This window comes from Geotrypetes seraphini, chromosome 12 (genome assembly GCF_902459505.1).
Source record: "Geotrypetes seraphini chromosome 12, aGeoSer1.1, whole genome shotgun sequence".
Taxonomy (NCBI): domain Eukaryota; kingdom Metazoa; phylum Chordata; class Amphibia; order Gymnophiona; family Dermophiidae; genus Geotrypetes; species Geotrypetes seraphini.
This window is the reverse complement of record NC_047095.1, coordinates 112199382-112222438: the sequence shown is the minus strand read 5'-3', so window position 1 is coordinate 112222438 and position 23057 is coordinate 112199382. Positions and strand designations below refer to the sequence as shown.

The following is a 23057-nucleotide window of genomic DNA, read 5'->3' as shown; positions in this document are numbered from 1 at the left end:
TTTACTTTGATGTAACACTGATAATAATCTTTATCTAGAGCAGGGGTGTCAAAGTCCCTCCTCGAGGGCCGTAATCCGGTCGGGTTTTCAGGATTTCCCCAATGAATATGCATTGAAAGCAGTGCATGCACATAGATCTCATGCATATTCATTGGGGAAATCCTGAAAACCCGACTGGATTCCGGCCCTCGAGGACCGACTTTGACACCTGTGATCTAGAGCATATTTGTTTGGTATTGAGTATAGACTTTGCTTTTAATGGAATGAATTTTCAGATCATTGATGTGTTGGGAAAGATGCTGGCATTTTTTTTCCCCCTCTGTAGGTGTTCTGTGTTGGGTTGTGGTGCCTGGATGAGTACTGGTATTATAGTGTCTTCACTCTCTTCATGTTGGTGGCTTTTGAAGCTTCCCTGGTCCAACAACAAATGAGAAACATGTCAGAGATTCGTAAGATGGGGAACAAACCCTACATGATACAAGTAAGTGCAAGCTGGTGCATTATGGAAGCCCTTTGCTTTGAAGAGTTCAGGGGAAAAATTTGAAGATAATTGAATAAGGTTAATTGCTTTACAATCTCTGTTTTCTTACTGCTAGCTCGGCATTCTTGAATCCTTAGGGTAGCAATGAGAATCTTAGACATTATGTATTGCAAGGTTCTTATAAAATACGCAATTTGATTGCAGATAGGAACATAAGGCCCATCTGTTTCTGTTCAAATTCCTTTTGCAGTGCTGTAGATCCCTTCTCTTTACACAGTTAAAAGACTGTGTGCTTGTATGTATCTCATACTTGAATTCTGTCGCTGTTTAGGCTGCCTCCATCTCCTGGAGGAAAGCATACCAAGTATCTACCACTTTATTTGTGAATATTTTGCATATTATTCCTGAGTTACTTCCTTTGAATTTTTTGTTGTAGAACTTACTTTCCAAGTTCAAGCTGCTCATTGAGGAACACATCTGAGCAGTTTACAAACCATATATATGGGGGAAGAGTAAGGGAAGTAACAAAGAATTATTGTATAATCCCACTTTGTTCTGGGACGATTGGGTTAATTCTGTATACCCGCCAGAACTTTGTATGAAGCCTCAAATTTCAAAGACTTTAGCTCCACCCCTCTCACCTCAGCACTGGCCCCTCCTGAATCAGTTTTTCTTCCCTCAAGCCAGGCTGTAGGAGCTTGTCTTTTCTGCTCATGTTTTAAAGTTCAGTCTTTTCGTTCGCGGTTTTTCCTTTTGTGGTGCAGAGGTTCCCTGCGGGGACAGCTCTGAATGCGGGAAATCGCAGACCTTTTGGAAAAGTCTGCTTCCATGGGGTTCACTGCCTGTCAGTATGCCGTCTGGACAATTTGCACATCAGATCAGAGCTCAGGGACCGTTCCCTTGGGAGCTTGCTCGCCCCAGGTTCGTCCACTGGTGGGTCATGCATAGGCTGTATGGCTCTGTGGAGGCGTGCCTGGGATTGGGGCCAGGCTGCGTTCCTCTGCCAGGCATCTGCGTGGCATGTTCAAAGGTAGTGGAGGTCCTGGCCATGGATGTCCAGCCGGTGGGGCAGTCCGAAGATTTCCAGTCTAGCTTTCCTTCTTCCTAAGGCAGAGGAGATCTCCCTGTAAGCTGTTTCGGCTCTCTCATCAAGGTTTTCCCAATCGGCACATGTCACAGTGAGTACAGGCTGACAGCCTGAATCAGCAATTTTGGAGGGTATTAAAAAAGGGGTTTTGGGAGGTTTCCCTGCATGTCCTACCTCCCACCCCCACAATCCTAAAATCCTAAAATCGCTGTTTTTGAGGGCTTCTGGTAATTTTCCCAGGCTATTTTTAGTCAAAATCGGCACCCACAGTGGCCATCTTGGATTTTCTCGATTTAAAATTAGTTATTTTTAGCATTTGCAAACTTCATGTTTGCAAGAAAACCACTCAGATGAGCTCCCCAGGACAAGATTTTGTTGATTTGTACCTTATTTGCAGCCCGTGGAGGGAGGCGGGGGTTGAATTTGCCCAGACCCTGTACCTTCGACCTCTGCAGGGGGTCTTCCTGCTTTTTCTGGCCAGTTACCCGAAAAAAATGGTGTCAGGGGCCCCAGGGAGGGCGCAGGTGGTGCTCCAGCGAAACGCAAGTGCACTTTGGGGGAAGAATTTTACAGATCCTCTAATCATCCCCAAAAAAGGGTCCACAGGAGCCAGCTCCCACCCCAGAGAAGTGGTTTTCCCCTACTTTCTGAGTATGCTGTATCCAGCTTCTTTGCCTCAGAAATCTCTGCTTGTCTCCCTTCCGCAGGCATCCCCCCCGGCCACCTTAGAAACATAGAAATAGACGGCAGATAAGGGCCACGGCCCATCTATGCCCACCCCAATGACCCTCCCCTACCTATCTCTGTGAATAGATCCCACATTTCTATCCCATTTGGCCTTAAAATCAGGCACGCTGCTGGCCTCAATGACCTGAAGTGGAAGACTATTCCAGCGATCAACCACCCTTTCAGTGAAAAAGAATTTCTTGGTGTCACCGTGCAGTTTCCCGCCCCTGATTTTCCACGGATGCCCCCTTGTTGCCGTGGGACCCTTGAAAAAGAAGATATCCTCTTCCACCTTGATGCGGCCCGTGAGATACTTGAACGTCTCGATCATGTCTCCCCTCTCTCTGCGTTCCTCGAGTGAGTAGAGCTGCAACGTCACCTTGGCCTTTTCTTTTGCTTCCCTTCTGAGGTCCCAGTTGGTAAGCTGCTCATGACTGCGGTTTCTCCCAATTCCATATCTCTGCTTGTGCAGGTGGGCATCACGGCTGCTGGAGATGTGGCAGCCCTGGTGGAGAGAGGGGTGGGGTGGATCCTAAGATCTGGAGGTGGATCCCACTATGTGTAGATTTTATCCAGCCTACGCATTTAGTGGATTTGATCTCTGCATCTCTTCCGGCATTGAAGCTGCAGACTGAGCAGTCTTTCCCGGTGGAATATTCCCTCATGAATGACCAGAGGCTGCAGTCCACTTTTTTCTTGATCATTCTGACATAGTTTGGATACTTTCAGACATTTTGGGAGGTTTTCACACATGGCAGATGCTTTTACCAAGCATTTTGCTTACCTGAAGGTGTATTCTTTGATGGCACAGGTCACCTAATGCACTTCCTTCCCCAGTGACAGGGGGTGGTCCTGCAGGATGTCCAGCCTCTTACTTCATGGCCAGGGCATGTCATTCCAAGCTTCGCCATGATTCTGACATGGTTGTGCCTCGGGACCTGGATTTCCTGTTCTCGGGTGTGGTCTTTATGGCTGATGCTCTGTATGACATGTTGAAGGGTCTCTTTAAGCGATCTGCCTCTTCCTTTTGGCTCACAGAATGCTTTGGATCAGTCAGTTGCTTTAAAAATCTCCTTGAATTAGACATAGACATAGAAACATGATGTCAGATAAAGACCAAATGGCCCATCTAGTCTGCCCATCTGACTATCCATTATCTCTTTCTCTCTCCGAGAGATCCCACGAGTCTCTCCCAGGCCCTTTTGAATTCAGACACCTCTTCTGGGGAGACTGTTCCATGCATCTACCTTTCTGTAAAAAAGTATTTCCTTAGATTACTCTGGAGCCTATCACCTCTTAACTTCATCCTATGCCCTCTCATTGCAGTTTCCTTTCAAATGAAAGAGACTCGATTCATGTTCATTTACATTATGTATGTATTTAAACGTCTCTCATATCTCCCCTCTCCCACCTTTCCTCCAAAGTATGCAAATTGAGATCTTTAAGTCTGTCTCCATATGCCTTATGATGAACACCACATACCATTGCAGTAGCCTTCCTCTGGACCGACTCCATCCTTTTTATACACACCCTCTGAGCTCAAGTGTGATTCTTTATATAACTGGATTTGCTTTCTTGGTTACCAATGTACAGTGGTCTCTGAATGAGATAAGCATGGTTTTCATGGACATACATACACATCTGATTGTGTTAAGATAAAATCACTTCTGTTCCTGTAATTTTATACCTCAGTGTATTATGTGATCTTTACCTTTTTCACTATGTTTCAGAGGTCGAGTTTATTGCAAAGTTAATGTCAGGAAGCTAAAACCCAAACATGACAGCAGAAACCAGAAGTGAACTTAAATAATCAACTTGGTTTATTGAAATAATTGATTTGATAATTACAAGGAAAAGTTGAATCAATGCAGTGAGTTAATGTACAACTGGAGGTTTCACAAATATGCATTACAGCATGTAATTACAGCCAGTCCCCTGATTTAAGTACGACTCGTACTTAAGAACGCGGGTTGCAACTTCATTTCATTTCACTGAGCAGCATTTTCAGTGGCATAGACTCCTATAGCAGGTTCAGGAATGATGGTGTGTGGTTGTTCATGCTGTACCTTAAAGGGAACACTGATAGGGGCAGTTGGCACTTTTGTCAGCTGAGAGCAGAGGCAAGCAACAAGAATCTTAAAATCTACAAGTTCTGAGTTGCATACAAATCTGATTTTAAAACAGCTTTAAAAACGTAACTCGTTCTTAACCCGGGGACTGCCTGTACAGTGAAACTCCTCTTATTCTATGAATATCTAATCTACAACTAAACTAGTTTCTTAACTAGAATCTCTAAATTATATCAAAGCAAACTATACATTACCCAATTCTTGATTTACTCTCTCTGAAACAGCTCACGTTCCCTGTAGAGCAGACATGTCAAACTGGCCTGTGGGCCAAATGTGGCCCGCGGGGTACTGAAATTTGGTCCGCCAGACAATTTCTAATTTCCCCTAAAGCGGGCCAGCTGGTACAAGCGCCGCATCATTTGTAGATTCACACGGCCTGCAGAGGATCGCTGATCAGCAGTAGTGATCCTAGCAGGCCGCTGTAGCCTCAGCTGCATGTTCCCTCTGGCGCGGTTCCACCCCTCCGCTGACGTACAGGACCGATGCTGAGGAAAGGTATTTTGGGGCTGGTATTCTTAGGAAGTTATCATTTAGTCAGGCAAAAATCAAAGCAAAATTATATATAAACTAGTCTTATAGCCCGTTAATTAACGGGTGCTAGATTATATGTGTGTGTGTCTGTCTTTATTTCTTTCTCTCTCTCTCCTTAGCTGCTTTCCGTATTTCTGTCTTTCCTTCTTTCTGTCTTTCTTTTTCCTCGGCTGTCCACCACCACCCCTTGCCTGCTCCCTCTGTCCATTCTCCCTTCCTTTTACCTCCCCTGTGTCCGACAACCACCCCTTCACTGCTCCCCCTTATCCAGCAGCAGCCCTTCTCCCTTTGTTTTACCTCCCCCTGTCCAGCAGCACCTCTTTCCTGCTCCCCCTGTCCAGCAGTAGGCCTCCCTTCCTTTTTCTGCTCCCCCCCATCCATCAGCACCTCTTCCCCTGTCCAGCAGCACCCCTTACCTCCATTCGCGTCTGCCCTCCGCCACAGCCGCCTCAAGCCGCCGCAGCCTGCAGGTACCGACAGCCGCAGCGGCCTGCAGGCGCTGACAGCCGCCGCGTGCACCTGAAGCCGACAGCCGCCTCGGTAACACTTCCGCCATCCCTACCACCACCGCTGCTTGAGAGGCCCGCGGGACCGAAGGCGGTCAGGGTGTCTGGGGCTCGGGAAGAGGAGTCCTAGTGTCGCACATGCGCACTCCTGCCGACCACTGACCTACAGATCAGGGAACACGCAAATAAGGGTGCGCAAGCGCGCTTAGCATTTTATTATTATAGATATTCAATATAAAAGCATTAGAGGTATCATTTTAAATAAACTTGACATATTTCATGTGCTCACTAAGCACAAGTTTTTTCATCATTTACCCCCAAAGTAAGTGAACAATTATGCAATATTAAATAATGCACTTATCTGAGCTCAGTTAACAATCCTGATACTGGTGTTTCAGAAACAGTACGGCTTTGTCTTTTTTATTTATTTTGTTTGCATCACAGAGCCGGCGTGGGGTTGGAGAGGTGGTAACCATATACTTCTACTAAGACTAAGGGGTCCTTTTATTAAGTTGTGCATTTAGCACGCACTAAATCGGTTAGCGTACCTTAATAAAAAGGACCCCTTTGGGCCGCGACTTAGCCTTTTTTTCAGATTTCGGCCCCTTCTGTGATCGAGTTTGACACCCCTGCTGTAGAGGAAGGGGACCAAAGCAGGAACAGGCCCCTCTTGAGCAGCCTCAGCCCTTCCTTTCTTAATAGTCTTTTATCCATAAATTTAAGACCATGTGATGAGATGGAAAGTCCCAAACTCATGCCTCAACCCTACTATGGCACATCTTCTCTAAGGAGGGGACAGTATACACAATACCAGCCAATCTTCACTCGCTAGCTTGTTTACACTCCCTACACCCTAGCTCAGGATTGATGCTTATTTGATCATGTCAATTCCTCTGTCCCTGCTCCTTCCGTTCCAGATCATCTTGCCCCAACATCCGGAGTAGGACATGTCGCTGATGATCCTGTTTTTGGATATTCTGCATGCCATCATATCTGGATCCAACTCAAAAACATGATACTGCCAATTTACCAGTCGGCTCAGCAAAAGCCTTCTGTTGATCTGAAAACCTAATTATGAAATCAGGCATGCCCACCATTTCGGAGAGAGGGAAAAAAATCTACTGTCTTCCATTTTAAGTTAGTCATTGTCTCACTAAATCTCATCCTGCTATCCCCATTCATGTAATAAAATAATACGCTTGGTTCCTTACAATTGCACGTTGTTTTAAGAGAGGATTCTTTGTATTTCTTCTTGTTCCTTAGGTCTACAGAAACAGAAAGTGGAGACCTATCTCCAGTGATGAGATCATACCTGGTGATCTTGTGTCCATAGGTAATGTATATTTCATATATAGGGCAGTGTTCATATAGGACAGACTTGTAGAGGTTTTAGAAAATTTTATAACAGGTTGTGAAGGCACAAAGGCTCTTATGCTGGGCTGTTTTTTAAGACACAGACAAAAAGGCAGAACCAGTCTAAGGGTTCTGAGAGTGATAACCCAATGATGAATTCACCTGTGAGAGCCAACACAACTTCGGAATCTTTTATAATAAATCTCTAAGCGAGCATGCGCACTCCCACCTGCGTGCTCCCGTTTTCCGTGAGCTGTAGGGACCCGCAGGTAGGAGTGCGCAAGCGCTCGGCGGCATGGAGCCTGTCGGACGCGGTGGCTCTTGCAGTCTGAACTTAAGGATGTGAACTGCCAGGGCGATGTCAGCGGGGGCCAGAACAGACTTTAATTACTGCCTCCCAGGCTTCTCCTCCTTCTCCGGCTGGGCCCACGTAAAAAAAACCCAAAAACCTAGAGCTCGCTTCAGGTCCGGCAAGGGCTGCAGGTCCTGAAACCTTCCGATTCAAGCAGCATCTGCAGCATTCTACACACGCTGCTTCGGGGCCTTCTACTGAAGGCCCCGAAGCAGCAGTGTGTAGAGTGCTGCAGACGCTGCTGGAATTGGAAGGTTAGTCGGGACCGCAGGAAGGGAAGGGGGGGGGAGCAGTAAGGGACTAAGGGAGCTGCCAGACCGTGGGAAGGGAAATGGGGGGGTAGGGGAAACGCTGCTGCTGCACAGGGAAGTGGTGTGGGGGGAGGGAATCCTGCTGTGGCTGCTGCACAGGGAAGTGGTGGGAGAGAAATGCTGCTGCATAGGAGGCAGGGAGAGAGACAGATAGAAAGAAAAGAAGAAAGACAGGGGCAGGGAGAGACACAAAAAGATACAGACAAAGGGGGCCAGGGAAAGAGACAGACAGCGGGAGGGAGAGAGAGACAGAAATAAAGACACACAGACATATATTCTAGCACCCGTTAATGTAACGGGCTAAAATACTAGTAAAGTAAAAATACTAAATATTAGTGAGAGTGGGTAATCTCAGTGTGGAGGGTCAGCGAAGGGAGAATTTCTCCAGCGCTTCACACAACAAGACAAAGGCAAGCATATCCCTGCCTGCACACCATCATCGGGTACCTCACGTGTACTTAAATCAAAATATGTGACATACCTCAGTGAAATAACTAATATCACACAGGTGAAAATCAATCATTGGAACCACTCTTAGAACCCCCCCAACCAACTCCCCAAAATTACCACGGACTTAGCTTCAAAAAGTTTTCATGAGTCTTGCTGAAGAAACAGGGGGTGACATGATAGTCCAAACACCCCTAGGTGCCAGGTTCAACCAAGCCCGGTTTCGGGAGCTCAGCGTCTCTTCATCAGGAACCTGTAGACGTTGATTATCAGTAACACAAGTCCGAGCCAGCTGGGAGGAAGGCGGAGCTAACAGAGCTTGGCGCACACCACACTTAAAAGCCAAGCAGAGATAACGTCATGAAACAATAAGCCGACATATGCAATTATTTACCTTTTATAAAATAACCTCCTTTAAAGCTTTTGCACAATTACACATGAACTTGTATGCATTTCATAAAATAGGCGCATAACTGCTGATCCCACTCAAAACTGCCTGTTCCCCTAACCTTAGTAATGCTCCAGATTGGACTATTGCAACTCTATCTACTTAAGCCTAACTAAGAAAAACCTCCACAGACTCCAATGGATTCATAATGCCGCGGCCAAGCTCATCTTCGCTAAAAGTAAATTTGACCATGTCTCCCCGCTCCTGGCCAAGCTCCACTGGCTTCCGATAATCGCCAGGGTCCACTATAAATGCGCCTGTTTAACTTTCAAAATCCTATATGGTATCCTCCCTCCCTTTATCCCTCTTTCTTGGAATTCCTCAAACCCTAATACCACCAGATCCTCCCACAAATTAAAACTATCCTTCCCCTCGCTAAAAGGCATTTCCCACACAGGAAAGCTAGGGACCTCCCTCCACTTCAAAATCACTGAGCTCCGGAACAACCTTACCTCCCCTCTTCGGAACTTGAGCTCTCTCCAAGTTTTCCGCAAACATCTGAAAACCTGGCTTTTCTCAAAAAAATGTAAGTCTCCCTCCAACTTAGGAATCAAGGAAACTCATATCTTGGCATCCCAAGTCCTCTAAATTTTCTTCACACTTCTACCTCTAACCCTCTGTTGTAGTTCCTTCCTATTTCTCCTACTGTAAACCGCGTCGAGCTCTACGAACGTGGAGATGATGCGGTATACAAACCTAAGGATTAGATTAGATTAGATATGTATCCTGCAAAAGTATATTGCTTGATACTTATGAACTTAGTTTTACATGCATATTCCCCTACTCTCAAGTGACTACTTGAGCGCATAAAATATTTTATGCATCCAAGTTGCTTATAAAATTGGGACCGATGTAACAAGTTGTGTGTTAGAACAGTACGCTGAGTTTCATTTACTCCTGATGCAATAAAACTAATGGCTTGCACATTACAGCAGCATTACAAATTGTTCTCCGACAGAAAAACAACGTAGACCATCTCTTGTACACTTTATTCCGGGACCAGCGGGTTCTTGCCCTCCACCTGCTAGGGTCTGTAGGAAGCCTCAAAACTTCAGAGGCTTTTTCCCCCCTCCCTTACATAACTCCTCTCTGAGCAAGCTCACCGGTCTTTTCTTCCTTCAAAGCCAGTTTGCCATATATATAAGATGGAGCGTACATTTGCAACACAAAAAGGATATATGGATAAGTTCAAGAAGATTTGGGGACCATTAACAGATTTTTGCAATGAATGATTTTAATTTTTTTTTTCCCATAATAAGATAATGGTTAAAGAAGGGAGGGAGGGAAGGGGTAAGGAATTTATTCTCTTTATTATACATTATAAAAAATATATCATAATGAATGAATGATAGTCCTATGAGAAATTAATGTGATAAAGGGAGAGAAAAGGGTTCATAATTAAATAATAATTGATAAAATCATTACAATATATATGTTATATAAATTCATAAGAAAAATAATATAAAATATGGTTTATATAAAATACATTATAGAAATATCAAGTGTATTGTTAAGATAAATGTACGGAAAATTTATAACACTTGTTGATATGTGAAAAAATCAATAAAAAAACAAAAAACAAAAAAAAACAAAGCCAGGCTGTAGGAGCTCATCTTTTCTGCTCGTGTTTTTATTTTGTGATTTTTCCGGATTTTTTTGGTTCACGGTTTTCGCCCTCATGCTTAATCCTTTGTTGCCCCAGGTACCGTGGGTAGATTGCCGTGAACGGATAGGGAAATACTTAGGGCTCCTTTTACGAAGGTGCGCTAGTGTTTTTAATGCACGCACCAGATTAGCACGTGCTAGCCAAAAAAAAAACTACCGCCTGCTCAAGAGGAGGCGGTAGTGGCTAGCGCACGCGGCATTTCCGCGCATTAAGGCCCTAACACACCTTCATAAAGGGAGTCCTTTGAGTACCTTAATGTAAAAACTGCCTCAATGGTATTGCGAATAAACGTAAACATAGACGACTGGTCGATCAAGGCCTCATCATCACAGGAGGCTCAGCAGTTCGTCTATTAGAGCTCCTGGGGTTTGCAGTGAACGACCAGAAGTCTCATCTCCAGCTGACCCAGACCTTAGAGTTCACTGGAGCTCTTTTAGACACTACTCAAAGTCGAGCTTTTCTACCTCAGCAGAGAAACATACAACATAAGAATTGCTGCTGCTGGGTCAGACCAGTGGTCCATCGTGCCCAGAAGTCTGCTCACGCGGCGGCCCTTAGAAACATGATGGCAGATAAAGGCCAAATGGCCCAACCAGTCTGCTCATCCACAGAAACCATTATCTCTTTCTCTATCTAAGAGTTCTCACGTGACTATCCCAGGCTTTCTTGAAATCAGACACAGTCTCTGTCTCCACCACCTCTACCGGGAGTCATCTACCACCCTTTCTGTAAAAAAGTATTTCCATAGATTACTCCTGAGCCTATCACCTCTTAACTTCATGCAGTCTTGTAGAATTGAATGGCATCACTTTGATCTTAAAAACCTCTGACTTTTAATGCCTTGTTTGCAGGTCGGTCTCCCCATGAGAACTTGGTTCCATGTGATGTGCTTCTGCTGCGGGGAAGATGCATTGTAGATGAAGCCATGCTAACTGGTGAATCAGTGCCACAAATGAAGGCAAGAAATTATAGTGTTGCCTCTAATATCATTTTTAATTCTGCTTAATGTCAGTTTAATTCTTCACACAATATCAAAAACCCAAAGAGGAATGTCAAAAACAGAAAAGAAACTAGTATCCCCAGATAAAACTGAGAAAAGTAGGCAGCACTGCACTCGAACAAGCCCCAGGCCTAAATAGGCCTAAATATATAAATTTATAAAGGTGAGGCCTCAGTGCTATAGTAAAAGCTGTGGTGCACCAATACCACCGGCGTCCTACAAACCTGCGGCTTGCCTCCTCAAAGAAAGGTTTCTTTTTGCCTAAGCTCCTGAAGAAGGGTGTTTATCCTGAAACTGGACCAGTTGCGCTACCAACTAGACCAGTGGTCTCAAACTCAAACCCTTTGCGGGGCCACATTTTGGATTTGTAGGTACTTGGAGGGCCGCAGAAAAAATAGTTAATGTCTTATTAAAGAAATGACAATTTTGCATGAGGTAAAACTCTTCATACTTTATAAATCTTTCCTTTTGGCCAAGTCTTCAATAATAATATTGTCATTTATAGCTAAAGAGACATATGATCAAGAAACTGTTTTATTTTACTTTTGCGATTATGATAAACATACTGAGGGCCTCAAAATAGTACCTGGCGGGCCGCATATGGTCCCCGGGCCACTTGTTTGAGACCACTGCACTAGACGGTTTTGCCTTGTTTGAAAACAGAAATATTATACTGAGAGTTTGAGAATGTCGGATATGAACTGAACTGGCCGCCATTGCAGATAAGTTTTTTACTTCCGCTGGCTTGGAGCCTTAACTTTGAAATGTTGACAGCACTGCATCTGTATTAAGTCTGTTGCTTTCTAATTTATTGCATTTGCACTTTAATATTCACTATAAGTTGTGCATAGCACGGCTTGAGAAAAGGCCCGCTTCTAAATGGTAAGCCAGGAGCACTGGTATCGGTGCACCATAGCTTTTACTGTAGCACTGAGGCCTCACCTTTATAAATTTATATATTTATAGTTAGATTTTCCCTATTTAGGGCTGGGGCTTGTTCGAATGCAGTGCTGCCTACCTTTCTCAGTTTTATCCGAGTTTAATTCTTCAGACAAAATCAAAGCGTTATTTAGCAGGTAAGGCTTTGCACTCATCTCCCTCAACACAAAGAAATGAGGGACATCAAAATGCAGAAAGACCTGTATTTTTTAAGCTTTGTATTTGTAACGAGGCTTGGAACTAGAAGCTGTTTAATACAATCTTAGTAATAAGTAAATTAATGAAATAACTGCTGAAACAGAGGATATTGCAATTTATGGGAAGTCTCAGAAGCTAATGGAAAGAGGATTTCCTGTGACATGTTCAGAGATTTGCTCTTTTGTCTGGTTCTTGTCAGCATTTTTGTAAGTAATATTGCAAAAGGACTCGGGAGAGGTTTGAGTTGTTTTTTTTTTTGCAGATGATAAGATCTGCCACAGGGTACACATTCCGGAAGGTGTGGAAAGCATAAGTAAAAATAATGCCTGAGGAATGGCAGCTAAGATTAAATTACAGTTCTGTTTGCAGAAAAAGACTGGAACTTGGTAGTTATTATATCTTACCTTACGATGGCTGAATAAATGGATAAGATGACAACAAAAGCCAGAAGGATGTGTGGATTCATAGGGGAAAGGCATGGTCAGCAGGAAGAAAGTAATCGTGCCCCCGATACCTCAATTGCAGTACTGTGTACAGTTCTGGAAACTGCACCTTCAAAAATGGACAGGCATGGAGCCTGTCCAGAAGGCAGCCTTTCTTAAGAAATGTTCACATATCGATGTCAACTCTTTTTAAATTCCTTACCAGAGTTATAAGCTGCTCCAATCTTCTTTCTGAAGGCCTCAAACAGCTCTTTTGATCTCACCATGGTGTTCACTCTCACTGCAGCAGTCACGAGCACACCAAACTAAATGTTTGAGGTTTAAGTAGGGACATGTGGGACCAATGAGATGGGATGAAACATGGAAAATGCACAATAAAAACTAAAACATGAGAATAAAGCTAAAAAGATAAAAACACGCTGGAATATGTTTGTTCCGTTCACTTCTTTTTACCATGTTGTCAGGTTTTCCAACGCTGGCACCCGATCTGTACCCCTGCTTTCTTTCCCCTTGGGTTTCATTATTTCAGTACCATGGCTTGTCTGTTTTCTTATACAGCACCTGGTTTCATAATCATATTTCTCCCTTGTTGCTGCTGTTTTTTTTTAGCTTTTTTAATAAACATAAACATTCTCATATATTATTGTGCATTTTCCATGTTTTATCCCATCTCATTGGTCTCATATGTCCCTTTTAGCTTTTATTTCCAGTTGTAATCCTTATGGTTCCCCCGCAAGTGGTTTGAATACCTTTCAGGTATGTAGGTTTGGCATCATACGGATTCCTCTCCTTGACGCCTTAGCAATTTCACACATGTTACAAGTCCACCGTTCTTAACGTTCATCATGGCACTAGGTCTTACCAAGGGATGTACGGTTTGTCCACTCGTATCCACATTGCTCACCCCCACTGATTAATATTCATTGCACCAAAATTTTTTTATCATTTTATTCAGAAGTAGTCTCTATATCCCACCATCACTCTGGGTCTGTGTTCCACAATCTCGCATCAGTGCTATCACCATCCACATTAATGCTGTCATCATCTTTTCATAATTTATAACATATCTGTTCACACATTAATATTCTTACACTAAGACCCCTGAGGAAGGAGTGTGTTTTTCAAAACACGGACCTTGTTGGGTCCCAGTTCTCCACACAACTGAACCATACTTTGGATACAAACTGTTCATTGTTTTTAGGATTGCGAATAAAAGTCTTGTTTTTTAATCAAGAACTTGGCATCTTGTACCTCATTGCTGGCAATTTCCTTCTTTTTGTTTGTTGCTTGACGTTTTACTGCAATCTCGTTGGATTTTTTGCTTGTGTTCGCCTTCGGGGAAAACAAAAGGTAGAAAAAATAATTTGATTTTCTATTTTGTGATTGCAATATGGGTTCATAGACAACCCCGCGAAAGACAAAGGCGCGCGCCGACAACTGAGCGCAAGATGGAGGCACGCGCCGAAGAAAATTACAGTTTTTAGGGGCTCCGACGGAGGGTTTTGTTGGGGAGCCCCCCCAGTTTACTTAATAGAGATCGCGCCGGCGTTGTGGGGGGTTTGGGGGGTTGTAACCCTCCACATTTTACTGTAAACTTAACTTTTTCCCTAAAAACAGGGAAAAAGTGAAGTTTTCAGTAAAATGTGGGGGGTTACAACCTCCCAAACCCCCCACAACGCCCCCACAACGTGGCGCGATCTCTATTAAGTAAAGTGGGGGGGTTCCCCCCCACACCCCCGTCAGAGCCCTAAAAACAGTAATTTTCTGCGGCGCGCGCCTCCACGCTCCGCTCAATTGTCTGCGCGCTTTTGACCTGACACCGCAATATGTTAGATTTGAAATATGTATCCTGTCAAAGGTTGTTAGCAAGCATGAACTAGGACCTAAAAGAGAGAGGCAGTGTCTTCATTTATTTTGTTTTCATCACAGAGCCAGCATGGGGTTGGAGAGGTTGTAACCCTAAATTTCTACTAAGACAGTACCTTAATAAAAAATTTGGCCCACGACTTAGCCTGTGTTTGAATTTGGTCTCTTATGTGATTGAGTTTGACACCCCTAGTCTATGTGATTCAGTGCCCTCCTTAACCTTCTTGCAATATAATTTGTACCTTAGTATCTTCCTTCCACCAAGTCTCAGAGAAGTCTTTAGATCTCTTTTCATTTAGTGCAATATATTTTAACTCTTGTTTCTTAGGCTTTTGGCCTTTGCATGCCCAGACATTTCATTTAAACAGTGACTTTATGAGAGCACAATAGAGTAGTTTACAAATTAGTAAAAGGGAGAAAGGAACTCCAGAATCAATGACAATAAAGAAAAAGAGCAGAGACATGGAGACGTGATGGGACTGAAAATGGTGAAGGAATTCAAAAAAAGTGTGGGATCGCTCTATATAGGATGAGGATGGAAAAAAAAAATTATAGAGTATTTTCACTCAAAGTGAAAAAACCAAAACAAATAGTTCTTGCAAATAAAAAGGAGAGAGAGAATATTGAAAGGGATAACCTGCATGGAGCTGTGGATGCAACCCTGGCCACCTTTCTGGACAGTCTGAATGGGCTATGACAGTCTTTATCTGCAATTATATACTGTGCTAATACAGTATATTATTGTTTTTGCTTACATTTGATAGTTGCTTATGTATGTGACTTCCTATTCAGTTGGGAGCTTCATCTGCTACTGGGGTCTGGGTCCCTGCCAGTCTCGCTCTCTAGCCTCACCCAGTCTCTTCCATTCTCTCACTCTGTCCCCAGCAGTAATTCTTCCTTTCCTCTCGGTTTTCATACCCTGCCTTCACACTGTCCCTTTGTCTACAACAGTCTCCCTCTTTCTCCACTCCCTTTATCTTCACCAGTCTTATCTCATCAAATCGTACCAGTCTTCCTCACCCCTCCAACCATCTCTCCTCAGCCACACAGCTAGTCAGTCTTCTTCCAGTCAGCTGCAAATCCCATTCTCACCAGCTAGCCAGCTTCAGTCATACTAGCAGGTTTGAACTGGGCACCCACCCCGCTCACTCCTTGCTAGCTGCCACTCTTGGAAACTTTCTTAGAGCCAGCACTGACCAGTTTGCAAGGAGTTTGAGCCTTGTGATGAATTCAACTCCCATGCTAGTATCACAGCCTTAAGGCTATAGATTTTTTATTGTGTATGTTTGTCCTTTTGATCATTAGGCAATAATGAGCTATACATTTGAAAATAAATAGGCATATTATAGCCTGCACTGTTTGTAATTAATGAACTTTTTGTCTGAGAGAGTGGTTGTTAGTGAATATTAGTTTCAAGTTTATTTTTAAAAATTTTAAGCGTGGGATGAACACAGAGGATCTAGAATCAGAAAATAATATTAAATATTGAACTAAGGCCAGTACTGGGCAGACTTGCACGGTCTGTGTTTGCGTATGGCCGTTTGGGGGAGGATAGGCTGGGGAGGACTTCAGTGGCTGGGAGGGTTTAGATGGGATGGAGTAGGTTTTAACGGAGATTTCGGCAGTGGGAACCCAAGCACAGCACTGGGTAGAGCTTTGGATTCTTGCCCAGAAATAGCTAAGAAGAAAAAAATTTAAATTGAATCAGGTTGGGCAGACTGGATGGACCGTTCGGGTCTTTATCTGTGTCATCTACTATGTTACTATGTTATGTTAGTAATCAGACTTCTAAGCGGTGTACAATAATAAAAAGATTATACAAAGTACATATAGGGTTAAAACAAGGTTACAAAAATTAATAATGAGACATCACTAGGGATTGTTAGTTCAATGAGTAGCTTAAAAAAAAAAAAAAAAAAGACTGAATTGAGCTCTTTTGAGTTGTGCACTTTGTGTTTCAGGAACCAGTTGAAGATCTTGATCCTACACATGTGCTGGACATGCAGACAGACTCCAAGCTGCACATCATATTTGGGGGGACCAAAGTTGTTCAGCATACTCCACCTCAGAAAGCCAGCACTGGGCTGAAATGTGAGTACCTGTCAATTTACTTTAGAGTAGTACTACTCATAGAAACATAGAAACATGACGGCAGATAAAGGCCAAATGGCCCATCCAGTCTGCCGATCCGCAGTAACCATCATTTTTTCCTCTGTCTAAGAGATCCCACGTGCCTATCCCACAATTTCTTGAATTCAGACACAGTCTCTGTCTCCATCACCTCTTCCGAGAGACTGTTCCACGCACCTACCACCCTTTCTGTAAAAAAGTATTTCCTTAGATTACTCCGGAGCCGATCACCTCTTAACTTCATCCTATGCCCTCTCTTTCCAGAGCTTCCTTTCAAATGAAAGAGACTCAACTCATGCACATTTATGCCACATAGGGATTTAAACATCTCTATCATATGTCCCCTCTCCTGCCTTTGAACACATCCTGCCAGTTTGGCTTTTAGGATATCCACTTCCTGGATAATCTGCCTCCATTGCATGCAAATTCAACTCATACATATTCAATATTCTGAAAACCTGTCTGGGTATTAGTGGCGGATTCACTATTTACAGTGTTCCACCATGACAAGGTTGTGCTTCGCGCTCATCCAAAATTCTTACCAAAAGTCGTCACTGAATTTCATCTCAATCAATCCATTGTTCTTCCAGTATTCTTTCCCAAGCCTCATTCTCATCCTGGAGAACAGGCTCTTCATACTCTGGACTGCAAATGAGCATTGGCTTACTATTTGCAAAGAACTAAATCACATAGATCATCTCCCCAGCTTTTTCTCTTTTTCGATCCAAACAAGTTGGAGCATCCTGTTTCCAAGAGGACGCTCTCCAGTTGGTTGGTTGCTTGCATCTATTTTTGTTATGCTCAGGCTGGGCTGCAACCGGACAGTTGGGTCAAAGCCCATAAGTTCGAGCTATGGTAACTTCAGTAGCTTTTCTCCGCTCTACTCCTATTGTTGAAATCTGCAAAGCTGCTACTTGGTCTTTGGTTCATACCTTCACTTCACATCACTGATGCAAGAGCAGCGCAGATGCCGCACTGCGATCGACGGCCTGCAATTGGAGGAGCTGGAGGGAGACCCACTGTCTGGATGTGCCTGACAGATCGTACTGAAGTGGAGAACTCGCCCCTAATGTCCAGCCTTGGCGCCTCTTGGTCGTTGCGGTCCTCTTCGCCGACTCCGCTTGTCTCCTGCGCACCTGGTTCCAGCCTTTCTTTGGGAACGTCATCATTCCTCCAAATCTTACTTGCTCCACTTCATCACCGAAGCTGAAACAATGGATTGAAAATAATGTTTTATTTTTTCCAGTTTATGAATTATTTTTAATCTTATTCATTGTTTTGCCACTTGTTTTTGTTTTGTTCTATTTCTATTATTTAAAATTCACCAGAATTCTTTTGTCCAACGATTCCTCCTTCTGTACTTAGTTCAAAACAGTCTTGTTAGAATGTTTACTTAATTATTTTTCCTCTATATCTACTTCTCACTTCTCTATTACTCTCTAGGTACTTTAGTTAGATTGTGAGCCTTCGGGACAGTAAGGGAAATTTCTAAGTACCTTTCTTTCTTATAATTTTAATGTATATTTTCTGTAAACCGCTTAGAACTTAACGGATGTAGCGGTATATAAGAAATAAATTACATTACATTACATTATTGTCTGGAATATTATTCCAGATGGAATGTACGCTTTGGCCAAGCAGTATTACAAAACTTATTTTCCTAAAGGCCAACTCTCCCACCAGCCCATTCTGGTTAGCTTGGAGGTCACCCACATGTGAGAATATGCTGCCTGCTTGTCCTGGGATAAAGCACAGTTACTTACCATAACAGGTGTTATCCAGGAACAGCAGACAGATATTCTCACAACCCACCCACCGCCCCTGGTTGGCTTCTTAGTTGGCTTACTGAACTGAGGAACCACGTGCCTACGTCGGGCGAGAAGGCACTCGCGTATGCGTGGTGCATTCAGTTGCAAACTTTCTAAAGTTCTTAAAAGTGTACGTACACTTTAGCAGACGTCTGTACCGGGGCTCCATGGATGACGTCACCCACATGTGAGAATATCTGCCTGCTGTCCCTGGATAACATCTGTTACTATACTTAACTGTGCTGTCTTCACAGCTTTCCTAAATTACAGATAATTAGAACAGCTGTGAATTTACTCAACAACTTATTCCAGCATATAAGTGCCATATTTGAAAAGGCTGTAACCCTAATACAGGCTGCATGCATTAGACTGGTCCCTGGAAAAATTCTAGTGTGATGTTCTATGTCATAGGGTTCTAGTTTTGGTTGGTTTATTGCAGTATTTGTTCATTTTTGTACATTAGGTTTTAGATTATTTTATTTAGGTTTTTCTCATCTTGGGTTTCCTTGTTTTTTTTCCCCAATTCTTTATTCATTTTAAAATCAAACAACAAGTGCACATCAATATATCATAAATTGATTCCAATATAGCACTTAAAATCTAACACATATAATCTAATAGACCAACAAAGATAAAAACCCATCATTTATTCTATATAAAATATATTATACTATTATTATAAACATAATTATAATTATAAAGTTTCCTCCCTAAATCCTCCCTCCCCCCCTGAGTAGGTTTCCTAGTAGTAAAGCAAAGTGTGTGTAAATAAAGTAGGGTGTGAAAAGAATGCAATCTTGTGATTTGAAATCATGTACTTAGGCTAATTTTCTCTTTTCATTGTACAGCTGTTGACAACGGATGTGTGGCATATGTTTTACGAACTGGCTTCAATACCTCTCAGGTAAGAACAATGAATTTCTTTAATGTAATCTTTTTTTAAACAATGTGTTGCAGGATCACTTGAGAACGAGAGCTTTGCTTTGTCTTGTATTCAAAATTTTTAATAAGAATCTTGTAGCAGCTCTGAAAATTATAAAATACACAGGAGAGAAGAGGTGTTTCTGCCTTTATACTCTTGAGGAACAACTTCAGAAATGTACTCAAGTTTCCAAGTTTATTTCATACTTGATATGCCCAATTCCGGTCCTCGAGATCTACTGGCAGGCCAGGTTTTCAGGATATCCACAACGAATATGCATGAGAGAGATTTGCCTTCTTGGTATGCAAATCTCTCTCATACGTGTTCATTGTGGGATAGGCACGTGGGATCTCTGAGAGAGAGAAAGAGATCATGGTTACTGTGGATGGGCAGACTAGATGGGCCATTTGGCCTTTATCTGCCGTCATGTTTCTAGATCCTGAAAACCTGGCCTGCCAGTAGATCTCGAGGACCGGAATTGGGCAGCCCTGACCTAGACAGTTTACAGTACTAAATTTTTTTTTTGATTTATAATATTTCTTTATTGAGCAAATTCAGCAACGTACAGAACAAGAAAAAGAAGCATACGGCCGCAGCTCCCGGTAAAGTGCTAAAACAAGGCAGCCAAGGAACTCAGAAACAATACAACAGGAGAGCGCCCAGGCAAAAATGCTAGAGTGCCCAATACATGGTTTTACCAGAATACCCCCCCCCCCCCCACACTTCCCAAACCCCCAACCCCCCACTCCCCCAAAGATACCCCCCCAAACCCAGACCCGTGTGATTAGATGGGAAGACAAGAAAAAAAAAAAAAGATGACCACAAAGAAAACAGGCCAAAAGGAAAGAAAGAAAGGTGGAACAAGACCAAGAGGAAAGAAAGACGAAGGCAGACTACACAGAGAAAACTGCAGCACCCAACTCCCTCCCACATCACCACAACTGACAGGGTTAGCAATTCAACAGCATACTCCGCTCCCTGTGCGGAAGAGACAACCAGTACCCCTCCCACACACCCTGAAATGTGGCCCACCGGCCCTCGTCCTGTCTCCCTACCATCCTGCGCTCCAGAAGCGCTAAGTCATATAGGGACAAGTGCCACTTAGAAAAAGAGGGAGCTTGGGGAGCCCGCCATGAAATCAAAATGGCCTTCTTGGCTAAAAGGAGGGCCTTAAACACCAACATCCGCTGCCCAACGGAGCAACGAGAGAGAGCCGCTCCATCATAAAAAAGGACTATAGAAGGGGTGCATGCAGGCAACGGAGGAGAGATAGAAGACAAAAAGGTCCACACTCGCAGCCAGAAAGCCCGTATCCGGGGACAATCCCAGAACATATGTCCCAGGGTAGCAGGACTCACAGGGCACTTGGGACAACAGGCCTGAGCTGCAAAGCCCGCTCGATAAGCCCTCTGTGGGGAAATAAACGCTCTGTGGAGGAATTTATATTCCTGCTCCCTATGGAGCATATTGCAGGAGAGGGCACGCAGGAAGACAAAGCAACGAGAAATCAAGGAGGACAGGATAGTGCACCCCAGGTCAGCGCTCCACGCCCCAGCCAACATGTCCGCCCTCTCGGTTGACAAAGGTGACAATAGCGCAGTAACAAAGTAACGCAGGCGCGGAGCCGGATCCTCCCACAAACCCAAACTCAAGCCAAGACCCCGCGCCACCGAGTACCGCAAGGACGGCTCTCCGAGACTGCGAACATAATGACTCAGCTGTAAATAACCAAATGTATCCACATGATCCAAACCGTAGAGGGACGCCAACTCAGCAGGAGAAAGAAGAATCCCCCTCTCAGTGAGCACATCTCCCACTCTATGGATCCCATGAGCATGCCAAATCCGGAATACTCGGCTGTCACTTCCAGGACCGAACTGCGCGTTGCCCACTAAGGGCAACATTGGTGTTGCACTATAATTGACCCCCAAGCGGTGGCACAGCTGTTTCCAGATACATCTCATGTATGACCACACCACATGGCCCCTCTGGAAAGAGTCTAACCGAACCGACGGAGCATGCAACAAGAACAATCCCGAGACAGGGGACAGGAAGTCCCTGTCCACAGAGAAGGTCAAAGAGGAGGAACTCTCCAGACACCAATCCCGAATCTGGCGTAAGCCACATGCCAAGTTATAAGCGCGAAGATCTAGAAGACCGAACCCCCCCTGCGCCTCTGGCAGCATCAGAACGCGAAGGGGCAGGCGAGGACGCCCTCCCCGCCACAGGAAAGTCCGCAAAGCCCGGTACAGCTCCTCCAAATCCCTATGTCTCAACCAAATTGGTAAAGTCTGCAACAAGTAGAGCCACCGCGGCACAATCATCATATTATATAAAAAGACGCGGCCCGCAAGGGAAACCGGCAGAGCCCCCCATAAGCGCAGACTCTCAACAGAAGACCGAAGCATAGGTCGTACATTAATCTCATAAAGGCGCGTCAAGGTGGAGGGAATAAGAACCCCCAAGTATTTCACCTGAGCCGAAGCCTCCTTCAAAGGAAAGTCCGACCACAGGTGAGAGACACGCAGATGAAGGGGGAGAGCTTCCGATTTAGATACATTGAGTTTGAGGCCCGAGAGCTCTCCAAACTGCCGAAACAACTCCAGCAACAAAGAAAGGTGCGAGACCGGGTCGGACAAAAGAATCATGATGTCATCCGCAAAGGCCAAACTACGCAGGGAGGAGGCTCCCACCTCCACGCCCTCAAGCAACGGATGAGTGCGGATACAAAGCAACAGAGGTTCCAAAAATAAAATATAAAGCAAAGGAGACAGGGGGCAGCCCTGCCGGGTACCCCGCCGCAGGGAAAAAACCGGGGAAGCTACCCCATTGACAATCACAGCAGCCTCGGGGTTAGAGTATAGAGCACGAAGAGCGTTCAGATAATAGCCAGTCACCCCATAGCGGAGTAACAATGGGAAGAGGAAAGCCCACTCGACCCTGTCAAAGGCTTTTTCAGAATCAAAACTAATGGCCAAGGTAGGCTGACACCGAGAGTCACAGTGGGCCAGAGCCAGTAGAAGCTTCCGAACATTATGACCTGCCTGACGGCCCTTCACAAACCCCACCTGGTCCAGTCCCACCAGTGAAGGGACAAGCGGGGCCAACCGATTAGCCAGCAGCCGGGCCAGAATTTTAAGATCTACGTTGATAAGCGAAATGGGCCTATAAGACCCCACCAAGAGAGGGTCCTTCCCCGGTTTAGGCAGCACAGTTATCAGCGCCTGATTCGAACCAGGAGGGAAGGACCCCCCCTCCACCGCTCGCTCATAATACCGCCTCAACGGATCCGCCACAAACCCCTGCAAGAGACGATAAAATTCCCCGCCAAAGCCATCCGGACCCGGGGATTTGCAGAGAGGCAAGGTTTTAATAACCCCCAAGACCTCCTCCCCAGTAATAGGGGAGACCAAGTTCGCACTGTCGGCCTCCGAGAGCCGAGGCAAGGGCAGTGAGTCAAAGTACGCCTGAATCGCAGAGTCCCGGTCCACCACCTCCGCCGAGTAAAGAGAGCTGTAAAAAGAAACAAAAAGCTGTTCAAGTTGAGGCTGGGCTGTGACCAGCTGCCCCCCAGCTCCTCGAAGTGAGGTGATGGACGAGGACCCCCTCCGCGCCCTAGTCAACTGCGCTAACATTCTACCCGGGCGATTACCAAACCTATGAAGGCGATATTTATAATAGAAGAGCGACTTGTGCGCCCGTTCATGTAAGAGG

At 44.5% G+C, this 23057-nt stretch overlaps 2 protein-coding genes across 2 annotated transcripts in view; one reads left to right on the top strand and one right to left on the bottom strand.

The window, feature by feature from the left end:
- The window catches only part of ATP13A1 (ATPase 13A1), a 149078-nt gene that overhangs the window by 37323 nt on the left and 88698 nt on the right, over positions 1-23057 (top strand). Inside the window, exons 5-9 of the mRNA XM_033916037.1 lie at positions 326-481; positions 6724-6793; positions 10889-10995; positions 16445-16574; positions 19270-19325. Coding sequence (XP_033771928.1) covers positions 326-481; positions 6724-6793; positions 10889-10995; positions 16445-16574; positions 19270-19325 — 519 coding nt within the window. The remainder of the gene's footprint in view (positions 1-325; positions 482-6723; positions 6794-10888; positions 10996-16444; positions 16575-19269; positions 19326-23057) is intronic.
- Positions 13730-23057, bottom strand: part of LOC117346462 (cytochrome P450 4F22-like) — a 177421-nt gene continuing 168093 nt past the window's right edge. The window contains exon 13 of the mRNA XM_033916042.1: positions 13730-13949. Within this exon, the coding sequence (XP_033771933.1) occupies positions 13913-13949 (37 nt within the window). The 3' untranslated portion in view covers positions 13730-13912. The remainder of the gene's footprint in view (positions 13950-23057) is intronic.